At 39.6% G+C, this 15,007-nt stretch overlaps 1 protein-coding gene across 4 annotated transcripts in view; it reads left to right on the top strand.

The window, feature by feature from the left end:
* Positions 1 to 15,007, top strand: part of WDR7 (WD repeat domain 7) — a 278,744-nt gene that overhangs the window by 258,312 nt on the left and 5,425 nt on the right. For all 4 annotated transcript variants that reach the window (XM_039840991.1, XM_039840990.1, XM_039840984.1 and 1 more), the window contains one exon: positions 11,857 to 11,961. In XM_039840991.1, coding sequence (XP_039696925.1) covers positions 11,857 to 11,961 — 105 coding nt within the window. The remainder of the gene's footprint in view (positions 1 to 11,856; positions 11,962 to 15,007) is intronic.

Raw genomic sequence — 15,007 nt, 5'->3', positions numbered from 1 at the left:
AGGAAGAGTGCTGAGTGCAGGATCTATGCCTTCAGCATCTCTCTTTGTATAAACCTTTTCCTGAGCTCCAAATTAATCTTTCTCACTTTCTGACGTACTTCTAACTACCTGCTCAGGTCCTCCACCTTAATATCCACTTATTCCAAACTAAGCTCGTTATTTCCCCTGATGACCTCCCACTTAACCCTCTTCTCCGCGCTAAAACCTTTGTCTCCCTGTGCCTTCCCTGTCCCGACAGCATCATCACCTGCCCAACTGCCCTCTCTTGCCTGTCCACATCCAGTTCCTCATTCAACTCCTAATTTATCTACTACATTTGTCTCCCGACCAGTCCTTTCTTTTCCGAGTTCTTGCCTCCTCCCTCTGCCAGAATTTTCTTAAAACTGGTCTTATCTAACCATCCTCTGATTGTAAAACTTTAGAAACTCCCTGTTGACCGTGAACTAAGTCCAGATTTCTTAGCACAATGAGAATCCTGGCCGTGGGGACCCTTTTGCCCCCACCTCCCTCTGCCCCCTGGCACTTTCACTGACAGAGCGACACAGAAACGCTTACTGTTTTCCTGGGCCTCTCTCACATCTTCACTCTCGCACGTTTGCTTACACGCATCTGTTTCGATCTAGGCCTTTCACTTCTCGTCCTTCTGGACAACTTCTGCTCATCCTTTAAAGCTCACCTCAGATACCACCTTCTGTCTGTACCTTGTTCTGACATCTCCTACCCCTGTACAGGAATTGCTGCTTATTCATCGGTGGCACTTTATACACATTTCTGTTATGCCACTGATTACATTGCACACACAATACTGTCAACCTGCCTCTCACCTCCTAGATTCGCTGGCAGGGGTCTCATCTCATCTCTGTACTCCAATATCCAGCAAAGGGCCTAAAACACAATAAGCTCTCAGTAAACATTTTTAAGTACCCTTGTGCTAAAAATGTTTAATCCCAGAATGTACACAAGACATATATTCTCCTTATTTTACAAATAAGAAAATTTTGCCCATTTATAAAACTACCAAGGACAAATTTTAATCCACAAGATAAATGTGGGATACTCTAAGGATGAGTCAGAAGATTGACAAGTAATAGTAATTGTTCTGGAATATTTGCAAATGCAATTGCTATGTGAAAAAAAGTCTACAAATAGTATTGAATTGTTTTATTCCTATTTTAATATTAACAAAAATTTTTGATATTAAATCTAAGTTAGGGTAATTTTATATTTTTATAACTTGGCATTTCTTGGCTTAAATGGATCTTGTAATATAAAATAATATTATAAAGGTTATGTTCCAGACTGACCCGATTTTCTGTTTTAATAAGTTGAAAAGCCAAAAAAGTGTAATATTCCAGAATCTATATTATATACTAATATACTCTATCATTCTCCAAAATAAATATAAGCCAAAAGATATGTTAACATATTCATTAATATATGTATGAGTTTTAAAAATTTATGTAATTCGTAATTGTCTTTACAGTTTCAAGTCATTTCTCTTTTTGGAATGATGAAAATGTTAAACCCTTTTGAAATGTGTTTTTGAAAAACACAAATCCTGCAGCATTAGCACAATCTCTATAAGACAATTTTGTGTCACTGGACAGTATACCAGGCAAAAGAGAGGGAAGGGGGACATGCACGAAGGCCCAGAGCCATTTCCTGGTAGCCTTAGCCCAAATCAGAACCCACAAAAATGCCGAGTTCCATCGCTTGGCGTGGACATGTGCCCAAGAAGGGCTCCATGGAAGGGCCTGCAGAGTTTGGGGAGGGCACAGGGAGCAACACGGCGGTCCGTGTTCCCGAGGGGCTCCAGGTGGAAGCAACTGAGGTTTCCTTTTACTTTTAACAATATTTTATCTTGTCTTCCTTAAAAAATTATATGACCATTTTATGTCACTTTTAACAATATTTTATCTTGTCTTCCTTAAAAAATTATATGACCATTTTATGTTAGTTCGGTTCTTAAAGAATTCTTTAAATATTTACAACAGAATTTTTACAGTGCGAGAATACAAAAGCAAAACTTTGTACACTTTCAAATTTCTAGCATGAGTTTGAATTGATTTATATTAGAAATACTGATTAAAAAAACATTTAGCTTTGGGTCTGCCCAAATCCGAATAAAACACTTTTAGTAACTTATTAAGCATACTTTAGTAAGTGTTTTATAATTATTTCATACCAGCAATATGAACATTTCATAACAATTATTCACTATCCTTTTCTTTAAAACTGAACCACGTTTATTTAAATCACATTAGCATTCTATATTTGAGCATATCTTTAATATGACTGATTGTTCTTAAATGTTGAATTATATGGAAAAATGTTAACGTTTGAATTATGTCTTTAACTAGATTTTTTTCCTTATGTTGTCTTTATTGTACTTAAGACTCGCACTCGCAATACTGATATACCACTATCATTTTATTGGCCAGACATTAGTAGTATTCATGTTTTAAAATAATCGGAAGTTGCAGTGTTTGGGATTTTTGGCAAACATAATTTTCAAAGTATAAGTCAATAAAATTGATCATTTCAGCATACCAAGAAAGGACATATCAGTTGTGTATAATTTGAGTATTTTATAGTTACTTCATCCTGAAAATATTTGGCCTAGTGAAGCAGAAGAAGGGTGTGGGGGGTTCAGGGGGTGGTCAACCCCTGATTACCAACAAGATAAGGACAAAGAAGCACTTAGATATTAATTGGTGAGACATACGGAAATTGATTCTTTGAATCTGAAAAAGTTCCTTAGTTGGATAGAAGGGGAAAAAATTCCTAAAACCAGTATATATTTAACAGAGGTTGCTGTTATGACTGTAACAATTTAAGATCAGAAAACAGCTATTGATTTAAATGCTTATTCTCTATCTGTTCATTCATAGACCTTTTTAAAATTAATTTTAATCATTTATAATTGATATTAGTGAAAATAAAAGCCTCAGTGTAATAAAAATCTGGAATTATTGCTATTGCCTAAATTACCATTGTGAAACAATCTCTTGACCATTAATGTTGATTCTTACTATTCTTAGTAAGCGGGTCGTGCGTGCGTGCGTGTGCCTGTGTGTGTGTGTGTGTGTGTTGTGTGTGTGTGTTCACATGCATGTTGGTGTATAATCCTCCACAAAAGCAATTTCAAAAACTATTGCTTGTTTCTAAGGATTACCAATATGTAGATATCGAAAAGCTCCTTTAATTCGTCACTGTCAGTTTATCCCCAAGTGACGTGTAAGTAACATTCAGTAACTGAAAATAGAGAATAAATGCTGTAGCTGTTTTTAAGGAATAAAGAAAGTCTGTTTACTTGAGGCCTTATATTTTATAATAAAACTTAAGATAGCTCCCTTTATTATATTTATCCTTAAATCTATTTTCCATTAAGATGTTAAAATGATACCAAATCTACTAGTCTTTCGCCCCAAATGTATATTCTTTTCAATTAGATAGCACTAGAAAATAATTCATGGACTAGTTCCAATACTCCTTGGATTGAAAAATGCTGCAAAGGGTTGACTCTATAACATAGAGTTGGCATAATGTGAATAAAAAGCATCACCTGGGCCCTCCATCAAAAAAAGAAATTGTGGAGATAAACAACCCGTTTTCAACCCTCAAATCCCCGTTCAGGTTCATTGTAGAATCGCCAAAGGGCAGCATCTAGGCTCCTGTGCTGACCCTGAGACAGCACAGCCAGCGGACGAAGCTAGGCTGTCTGCAACACTAGAGTTTTAGGAACACGTTTACCATCTACTTTCATTTCGGTCGATACCTTTAGTTTTTCTATTTTGGGTCTCAAGTAAGAAAGAGCCAGTCTGCTAATTTTATAATGATCCTTTCCTCAAGAAGTGCTTATTTATGGTGCCTGTAGGTAGGTATTGCCTCTTTGGGGCACAGATGAGTTGATGGGAGGGTGAAGACATTCAGGCACGCAGGGCCAGGGTGGTGGTGAGGTGGGGAGAGAATGCTGATGAGAGAGACTGGGCCACCCCCCGCCCCTGCCCTGGGTGTCTCGGGGAGCTGACACAGACCATCTTTCTCCCTCCTAGATGATGAAGAGGGAGGGACAGGGCAGCTTCTGATCTTTAAGCCTCTGTGCTAAGTGGTTTAAACTGCTAGAGCTGGGATGAGGACAAGAGTTTTCTTCATCTACCACTGTTGCAGGAGGCTGGGGGGCCCTGCCTCTCCCCACGGGTCAGCGGGACTGCCGAGTGAGTGAGCTCCTTGGGGAGACCCGTGCAATGCTGTCATTCTGCCATCCTCATGAGGATGGTGGGAGGGGAGATGGCGATGGACCAGGACAACACCAGGATGTGAACAGAGGTCGGACCATTCCAGGGACCCTCCACTGGACCTCCCCTGAAGGTGGAAGCCACCTCCAGGCCACCTGGGCTCAGGAGTCTAGGGGTCCCATAAGGCCCCCTGGTACTGAGGGTACCGGGGGCGGACGCTTCCCCCCGTGAGGCCCCGCTCCACACGAGCTCAGGCTCTCCCAGCAGCTGCTGCAGCTACCTAGGCTGAGGCTGCGCCCAGCTCCCGAGCACCAGCAGGCATCACCCCAAATCTTCATTATTCGGCCTGGGAAAGTCATTTGGGATTGTTGGCACGTAATGTACAAAAGCGCCAGTTATATGAAAATTAAGTGTATGCAAGTTGAAGACTGGCAGTTTATAGTTTTATTTGACCTGGTATTCTGCGAGGCCATAGACTCTGGAGCCAGACTGCCTGGATTCTAATCAAAACGAGTTAGCCTGCCTCTCTGTGCCTCTGTTTCCTCATCTGTAGAGTAGGGGATAATATAGTATCCTTATGTCATAGAGCTGATATATTAAGATTATGTAGTTTTTATAAAAGTGTTTACAGTACTTTCGGATTCCCTGCAGTGCCTACCGCGGTAACGCACACTTACATACCTTTTAGTGTATAGGTTTAAAATTCTTCTGAATGATGACAAAAGCCGTTTTGCAGTTGACTTTTCCTAAATCCTTTTTTTAATTTTGTTATTTTTTATTAAGTTTATTGGGGTAACATTGGTTAATACAATCATATAATTTTCAGGTGTACATTATCATTTGACATCTGCGTATTCTATTGTGTGTTTACCACCAAGAGTCCAGTTTCCTTCAGCTACATATATTTGATCCCCTTTACCCACTTCACCCTCCCATTACCCCCCTATATTGGACCCCCTGTATCCCATCTACATCTACCTCCCTCCTCCCACCCCACTAGGAACCACTAGTGTGTAGTCCTCTGGTAACCACTAGCCTATCGTCCATGTTCATGAGTTTCTGTTCATTTGTCCTGCCCATTTGTCGCTTTTAGGTTTATAGCCCACATATAAGTGATATCATCTGATTTTCAACTTTTTCTGTCTAGCTTATTTCACTTAGCATGATTATCTCAAGTTCCATCCATGTTGTCGTAAATGGCAGTATTTCCATTTATTTAAATTTTAAATTAAAGCATAAAGTTTTATGATTCATTTTTATCAGTGATCACAATGACGAGACAAACTATTCTCTCGGGCACCCAAGTGACGTGATGTACAGGTTGAGAATTAATAAACCAAAGAAGTAGACAAAGAAATAGAAAAGGATCCATAGGCAGTAGTTGAATGGAAGTGCACTTTTAAGTGAAAATAAGCAGCCATAATGCGAAATTAGTACGGATGACTCTGGGAAAGTATAGTAGAATAGGATTAAGAACAGAAACTGGTGACCTGTGTTTTGTCAGTAGAGGCCTCTCAGGATTTGAACACAACCAAGACTATCCACTGGGCTCAGGTGGCCACACCCTGGTCTCTTAGAGGTAACTGGAAGCATTTTGAATGCCAGCCATCTGCATGCCAGCAACTTCACAGCTCTTCCTTCCCAAGGAATTCTAGTAAATTATCTTCTGGCAGCATCATCAGCCGCATTGCAGTTTTCTGATAAAATAAGCATAAGGCCGGGCCTCCTGCATGGTGTTATGAGAAACTATAGCAACATCCAGTTGCTTGCTCCAGTCCTCAGTAAAGCTGGAAGTTCCATGATTTAAAAGCTTGGAGAGAGTTAAGGAAAAGCCACAGAAATGATTTTAAAAGTTGGAAAGTGAAACCCGAAAGGAAAAATTATAGTCTCTGAGATTTTTTTTTTTTAATCCTGAAAATAAAAAATAAGTGAAAAAAGGGCAAGTTGCAATAACAGTCCTCACGTCTATAAAAGGTAGAGTCATATGCTAAGGCTGGTGACCAGCTGGTCTCCACCTCTGCTGAGGCTAGAAGGAGAGGAGGCAGGCTGCAACTGTAGCGTCTGGGATTTAGATTTGATACAAGGAAAAATTTCGTGACGGGGCACTTTGTTAAACACAGAAAAGGGTCCTCGGGGGAGGTTCTGGAATCTCCTCTAGAGATATTTTTTAAAAGAATAGATTTTCATGTGTCTGGCCTATTTTAAGGCCACTCTGTCCGCATACAGAAAAGAATGGGTGACCTTTGAATGTTCTTGGCTACATCATATGGCCTTAAGAGCCCATGCCCAAAAGAGCTGCAGAAGGCTTAGTTCATAGTGATAATTAAATTTTACTCAAGCCTTCTAATCGGCCACAGATGAGACTGTCTTTTTTTTTTTTAATATCATTATCATCTGCCTGAATTATTTATTGAATCTATAATTTGTTTCTTTGAGCAGATGAACCTTAAATATATAATAAAATTCTCACAAATTGGTGGCTTCAGAGACAAGAAAGGAGAAGTCTTTTCCTTGAAAGCAATTAATTCCTAACTTTTCAACTCTTTTGAAATGGCTCTTTTCTGATGAGTCTTCCCCTTCCCTACCAAACAAAGCTGTCAATCAGAGCAATGTCTTTGTCCTCCCTCTGCCCTGAACAGTTACCTCCCTGCCAGTCAGCCATGACATCGGTGGCCTCCTGTCCTGGGATGTCAGAAAGCATGCAAGTCAGACCCTGGTCCTCCCTCCTTACCGGCCCTGATTTTGGCACAGCCTGTGACAGAAACCAAATGTATGGGTGGTGCATCAGTTACCGAGGGGAGCGTGCCCTCAAGTCCCCTGGGACCACCACTGGGAAGATGGAGGTATTCGTAGGTCTCTGGAATTACCTCTCCCTTTCTTTGGGGGCTCACCCTCACTTCCTAGGCACTCACTTCTCTGAATATCTGGCCCATCCAACCTATTTCCTGCCTGCATAAACAGATGGACACTTCATTCAGGCTCACCCCAAACTGCAACTGCCTACTTCCATCCCAAAACAGCCATGCTGCTCCCCGAAGACCTGACACCAAGCAGCCTTGTTGCCTCTCAGCCCCTCCAGACCTCAGAGCCATGATGCTTCAGTTGAAGTTCTTTTATTTTTCACTTTATTTTAGCAAATGTTGTACAAAATACATGGGTCACTACTTTACAAATCATTTCCCCGTGATGGTATTTATAATAGCAAAGTTTTACCTACTTCTGGAAACCTTCACAGTTTACATTAAAAGTAGGAAAATATTTCCTTTGGTTGGATGTTATTCTTCCTTTTAAAGAAGTGATGAGACTTGCAAATAAATATAAAATATTCTCTTTGATCTTACTCAGTTTTTAAAGTGGGTGTAATAGAGTCCTACTTTTGGGTTTAATTCTCAAATTGGTCATTTGGAAGCCGGATATCAAGAACTCCAGGAAGAGAGAGACCACGTAAAGAGCAATTTTAAAGAGAATATTCTAGACAGTTATAGCTCCATTTGACGCTGACCAACTCATTCTAGAAATCCATGTATGACTGGGCTAATTATATTTCTTTGCAGAGCACACTGAAAGTGGCTGTTTAACACTGTCGGGTGAGTGCGCCCGTTGCTCATTATTAATCCGGCCTCTCAGTTCCTTTTCTTTCATAAGAAAAGGAAAAGTGGGTGTTTAACAATTCAACACTCTGTCTCCTGCTAGGGATAATTGCTTGATTTCTCTTATTGTTCATAGCACTTCTTGAATTAGATTAATTTCTTTATATTCCATTTCTGTCTATTCAAGACAGCAATTTCTTTGACTAAAAATATAACAAGACATGATACTCATTCGCATATAAAAAGTAGACCAAACCTCCTTTCATTCCAAAGCCTGTTATTTTGGAAAATGTTCCCTTAGCATTTAAGATCCCAGCTGTTGGGTTTGCCGCATCCCAAAGCACTTACAGGTTCACTGTGATCCCTGCACAGCTGCAGCTCTCAGACCAGAGTGGAGGTTAAAGTCAGTTCAGGTGGTGCCTGCACAGATCTTAGGAGTTCAGAGATTCCGAACAAAGGACAGTGACAACATTTCCATTACACTGAGGGCTGAAGCACCTCTTAGGCTGAGATTGTAATGAACTCACCAGATGCACCAAACCATTTAAAACCACGAGCTTCCCTGAGCCTCCATGAGTGGTGCTTGCTTTCTTATAAGACAACAGGTCTGTCTATCAGCTGACACCACAGTCAGTACTCAGTGGTTTTCCTCTGTATAGCTTCAAAAGGGCCCTGTGGGGTACCTAGCGGTATAGTGTGTGTGTGTGTGTGTGTGTGTGTGTGTTTATGTTTCGATCTAAAGTGTAGTCCCCCTTTGTCTAAAATAGACTTTAAAGAAACTAACAAATTAAGCTCGGTCTCTAACAGGACCTCAGCAACAATAACAAAGGAAACTAGGACAGTGATTAGTGACATGAGTACCAAGTATTTATTAGTAAACACATAGAACGAGCATAAATGTAGTCCTGGCAGTAAAGCAAGCACGCGTTAAATTTTGTAATTATTGTTACATGATTTTTAAGACAATAAAATTTATTTGGAAAGTTAAACATTTTCCTGGCAGAAAATTTCAAGGTGAACTTGGAATTAATTCACAGGATCTTCTATTAGACACTAGATAACATAACAAAGAATGTCTCCAGCTGACACAGAAGTATTCAAGTGGATGTTTTAAATACCAGCTTTCTAGAAAATATGAAGACATAATATGAAGTATTTCATGAAGATTTTTCTGAAGGAGGCTAGTCTGGTTTTCTGCCTTTATTTACATCCGGGCTAACTTAGCTTCAGAGAGACACATCAGTGCAGTCATTGGGCTGGTACACCCTCTGGACCTGCTGGTTTCTAGGCAACTCGTTGTTACATTCTCTTACTGTCTGAAGCACTGGTGAAGGAAGGATGCTGATCTGAAGGAGGCAGGCTTAGCGTTCATTCTCTTTTGAGATTTAGGGGCCCAAACTCCAAAAGGAGTATCAATCCACCTCTACCCTGAGTTGGGCTCTAGGGGGCTTGCAAGAAGGGCCAGCTTCTTAGAGGGGCTTTCAGTCTACTCAAACTTTTAGATGCAGACTGGGATCCCAGAGCATGGAAGAAACTATTGTAAATCAAATATTTTTATTGGAAGGGTTGCCTCAGCTGCCACGATGGACCGGGCATTGCATACGCAGGCCCTTTCTCGTGTCAGGGCTGGGACTGGTGAAACAGAGGTCGAAGGGGCCAGCTTTGCTCAGCCCTGATGTTGCCACGTGAGAATGAAGGCCCAGAATTGCCAGAGCTTCCAGTTAAGAGAGGCTAGAAATTGATTTTACATGCTATCCGATTAATTAGAATATAGGCTCAGAAACATTTTTTAAAAACATTTTGCAGGCCAAACCAAAGCTTAAGGGTCTTCGGTTTGCAGCCTCTGTTATGAAGCAAGGCCTTACTAATCAACTTCCTCAACCATTAATAGCCTCGGGTTGGCCCAACAGAATTTCACATTTTTAGCATAACTGAATCTTGATTTAAAAAAAAAAAAAAAATTAAAGCTGCTTTTCCCAATGATTGCTCATTAAGCTGACCTAGTAAGTGGGAATGGTCAGTTTTTCCCCTTTTAATTGATTACATTTTTCCTGCACCTACAATAATTTTCATTCTGACATAGACAGTGTTAAGCTGGCTTCTTACAATAATTATTCAGCATGCTCGCTCTGTTGGTACTTTAGTACCACATTTGTGGGCTAGTACCATGGACAGTTACATCTGTTTCATAAAATGCCGCGGTCTGGAATCTGTTTCTGGACCACCTTGAATGTTAGCTGGTGCCGATTCTGGCATATATGATTAGGGCTTTTGTGTGTGTGTGTTTTTCATTAAATGGTGTATTCAAGTAATTGAGTTCTGTGGTTGTTTACATTTGTCTGGTCATTTTTTACCTGCTTTTTTCATATAATTGGCATATAACGCTGTGTAAGTTTAAGGTAATGATTTGATACACTTATATGTTACGATTACCATCATAGCTAATACCTCCATATAGTCACATAATCACCATTTCTTTTTTGTGGTGAGAATATTTAAGATCGACTTTCTTAGCAACTTTCAAGTATGTATGTCTGGTCATCTGTAGTTAAGGAGGAGTAACACAAATATTAATAGTATTTATTGAATTCTTATTCTGTGCCATGCATTGTGCAGAGTACTATATAGAGATATTAAATCATGTAATTGTCACAAAGTTCTTTGAGGCAGGTATTATCAATATCATTATCACCATCATTCCTACTTTATAGGCATGAGTACTCTGAGATTAATAACTTAAATAACTTGACCAAGGTCCCATAAGTAGTGGAGCCCAAATGCAGCCAGCCAGTGACTCCAAGCAGTGTTCCCCACCAGCCCCCAGGCCCACTGCTACACTAGCGTAACATTTCTCTCTGCTGAAGAACATGCATTATTTCGGATCCCAGAGTGCCTTGAAAGTCTAATGACAGGAAAGCACAGAATCCAAAGAGCACTGGGGAGCATGCTTGTGTCCACATCCCTCTCTCCTCCTTTCCTTCCTCGTTGTAATCACTCAGATGTCAATTATGAAAAGAATCTTACAGAAATTTACAGTGGATCACAGAATGAGCCTGATGCTCCCACCAAGACGCAAGGTTCACAATTCTCATCAAGAAACAGCAGATGGAAACAAACCTTCCTGGCATTGTTGTGGTTTAACACATTTCTTCATTTCTTTCCAGACAAAGGGAGGAGACCAACCTACAGCTTGTGAGCAGACTGAATATTGGTCTTTAATGGTTGAGTGTAGGAGCATTAATACAATATCATACTAATTTGCTTAGTATCGCAATGTTTTCAATAGCATAATATCCTTAAACTTTAGTATAATTTTTTATTAGTAAAGACTTTCTATCAAAGACCTAGTCTAAAATACAACATCCTTTTTTTTAATTCATGGTTAAATCAATGAGAGAGATTTGGCAAAGGCTCAAAATTATCCTTGTTAACTTGTTTTTAATAGTAATTGATTTATATGTGTGCTCAAACCTACAACACGTGTATGTATATGTATGTTTACTAATTGCAGTCATATGCATTCAAACACAGTGTTATCGCTGGGAAATGAAACATAAAGCATGAAAATATATCATTATTAAGAGGTTGAAATTATACTGTTTAACTCCTTCCAGAAGAAGGATGTTAGAATACAGCTTTGGTTGTTTTTTCATTAAGGTAAGTGAGGTTCCTGGATAGATTCAGTGATCAGTTTCTTACCTTCCTAATTAATTGTAAAATTCTTCTCTCTAATGGACATAAATGAAGTAACATATTGGTTTGCCCATTAATATATGCTTTTCCTTGGACTCATGCTGTCTGCCCAACTCAGAGACAGGTAGACTCCTCAAAACAAGATTGAAGCCCCTGGATAAACCAGTGAGAGAATTTTGGGTGCTTTTCTGATTTTTCTAGCCTGGTTTTAAAAATAAAGAATGTTACAGCACCTAACATCCATAAAGTAACTCGGTCAACATCGAATGCATTTGGGTGTGTGTATCATAGTTCTGTGGAATGCGTACAATCAATGGCTCTGAATTTTATTTTAGACCATCCATGGACACAAGGGACCAATCACTGCAGTGGCCTTTGCTCCCGATGGACGATACCTTGCCACCTACTCAAACACCGACAGCCACATTTCTTTCTGGCAGGTAAGCGTAGATGCTAGAGGGTCTTCGGTATACGGCACGATCTGTTTCTCCTAGAGAAGTCCTCCCGCTGTGCCTGCCCGCCCTCTCTCCCTTCTTTCCTCAAATATCAAGTTTGTATTGCTTGCTGATGATGTCCCGGATGCTAGCGTGCGGGTTACACTGAGAATACGTTTAGCAACCTGGAAAGAGGGGTATCTGCCCTCACAGAACTTTCGGAGGGAGAGACAAGTAAACATGCACGCAATTACAATACAGAGTAGAACCCGAGACTAGGTTGTGGGGTGGCTGCTCAGAGGATGTGAAGTGACATCTGAGATGATGCCGAGGAAGGGCAGGGGGGAGTGGAGTTTAGGGAGAGGGAGCAGCAGGTCAGAGGTAAGCAAGGGCACGATGTGTATGAGGGTGTAGCCTGAAAGGAGTTGGGCAGAAGGAAGCCATGCTTAGGCTGTTAATTTAACACAAGGCGATGAGACAGCTCACACAGGGCCTAGGGCCTAGGAAAAAGGCAGCCAGTATCAACTCGTGTCCTGTTTGTATTGTCTCATTTTGTTTGCATTCTAAATTTCCCACATTATATTATTCATTCCTAAACTACCAAAACATTTCTAAAAATCCGAGTATCATTGACTGGCAGTTCATGAAAATGCCTATGTTTGATTCTGATTAAAGTGAATATTAACTTTGAACAACTAATATTTTCAAAAGAACTTGTTCCATCCTCAGTGAGTAATCTCTATCCCATCTTTTTTAAATTACCTTACTCCTGATTATTAACAACCATTACCAATTCCTCCCCAAAAAAAGTTTTAAAAATTTTGTTGTTACCTTAACTTCCCTAGGATACAAGTATGTTTTATGAGATTCAGTTTATTGCTTTGAAAGCTAAAAAACAAATTAAAATTTAAATAAGACTTCAGCACAGCATGATAACAGTTTTTTAAAAAACAGTGGTTTTTAAAAAAACAGTAGCTAACAAAATGTAAAACAGATATAATAAATTACTTAATTAACATTCTATTAAAGCATATGACAACTTCCAAATCTGTCACAGACTTTTTCTAACTCTTCATCTAATTTAGTTTTCCACTTTATTATCTCATTATCCTTTCTTCCAGAATATATCTCTAGCATCTTAATTAGCTCATAGCAAACGTTTCCTTAGAGATCTCACCCAGTCTTCATTCTCCCCGGTGGGCGAGCATAGGACTCGTGTTTTGTACTCTTGAAGGCCCGCGGCAGGCCCATCAGGTGTCCATGCACTGGGCTTTTGGAGCAATTACTCTCGAAAGAATTTCCTACCAACTGCTTTTTCCTACTCATGTCTACACTGTGGTCTCTGTTACACCAGGTGTACTTTGCTACAAATTTCCCCTTGTTTCATGTTCTGTCGAAATCCGGGAGGAGCGTTATGTCAATTCCATTTGTTTAACGTTTATTCGGTATCAAAGTGCTGGGTGCTGGCCTGTGTGCCTTGGGGATACAGAGTCAGCAAGTCACAGGGCCCTGTTTTTTTTTTTTTTTCTTGTCCAGTTTTACTTCCCCAGAAAACATAATTTCTTATATAAAGGAATACCGTCTAAATTGGCCAGATTTAAAACTTTTTCTAATAATTTCCTGAATTTCTATGTGGTAAACATTTTTCCCCTTATCTCGACGTTCAAGCGTCTGTTTGGATATGTTCATCCCTTCCTTGAATATTTTTCTATTTTTATCAAAGTTCCTGTGCAGTTCATTGATGGCATTGTGGTTAGCACCCTTTCTTACCCTGGAGATCAGGGTCATCCGTTAGATGACATCTCACCAAGATACCTTTTGGTCTTGCAGTTCTCTTCAGGCTCGGGCTGCTGTCCCTGGGCTTTGCCAAGTGCGCCCAAACCTACCTGCCTGCACATGAGGCTTTGCGCACACTGTTTCCTTATTCCACACGCTCGTCTACCGCAGGGGCCCTAGTGTCATCTGCACGTGTGGCTCTTCTGCGGACACAGCCCCAGAGCAACCCAGGCAGCGCCCAAGTCCTTCTTGCCTCTAAACCCAATGCCCAACTTTAAAATGCGGCCCATTTCTCAGATGCTTAAATTAGACCCAGCATGGTCTTGAAGTTTAAGTGGAAGGCACAGAAACATTATTTCAGCCTTATCAAGAAAATACAATTAAACCTCTTCCAGGCATATAGCTGGTTTTTATTTGAATTGAAGAGAATCCAGAAAGCAGTGTTGGATCTACCACTGTTCTCCCCAAATGGACTTTGCTGATTTATTTAGATACATATTGTTTAGTTCTAATGATGTATGATGACACTTTTATATTATTCCAGTAAATGTACTGCAATATATTTTGAAAACTTAATGAAGTCTTATTAATACAGAACCTTACAAAAGCTATCAGCTATTAAAATCTTTGCTGAGAAATGAGTGTTAATGAGAAATATTGGTTGGATAATTACTCAAGTGAGACTTAGTAAAAGGTTTGTGTGCAGCATTACTTATACTGAGAATAGCATTAAAACACTTCCTGTTTTGATGAATTACATCTGTATGTGTTTCTATGTGTTCAGAAAATAATCTTCACAGAACTGGTTTTGTGAAGCACTATTTTTAAAGAGAAGAGAAAAGCCGAAGTTACATTTTAATCAGTTTATATACCCAGCTATTAAATGATGTAATTTGGCAATCATTTCATTCCTTTGACTCTCCAACAATATATTTCTATAACTTGAATATTTCACTTCAATGTATTCATTGATATTTGATCAAGGGACATTTAGTAATGAAATACAATGCTAATTCTCTCACCTAAATTTTACCACTACCCTCCAACAGATAAGTATCCTCGTTCAGAAGTGACAATAACAAATTAGAGGAATATTGGTTTCATTTATTTTTATTTATTCCATCACACAGAAAACTATTCAACCATTTGAAAAGGATGATGTCAGTCCGTACTCATTAACATAAAAAGATCGCCTTCAACATTTCGTTGAATGGAAAAAACAGGTCGTGAAACTGCCTTTTAATATGAGCCTGTTTATGTAAAATTCTTTAAACTA

The sequence above is a fragment of the Pteropus medius genome, unplaced genomic scaffold, assembly GCF_902729225.1.
Source record: "Pteropus medius unplaced genomic scaffold, Ma_sr-lr_union100, whole genome shotgun sequence".
Classification (NCBI taxonomy): domain Eukaryota; kingdom Metazoa; phylum Chordata; class Mammalia; order Chiroptera; family Pteropodidae; genus Pteropus; species Pteropus medius.
This window is presented reverse-complemented; position numbering and strand designations above follow the sequence as displayed.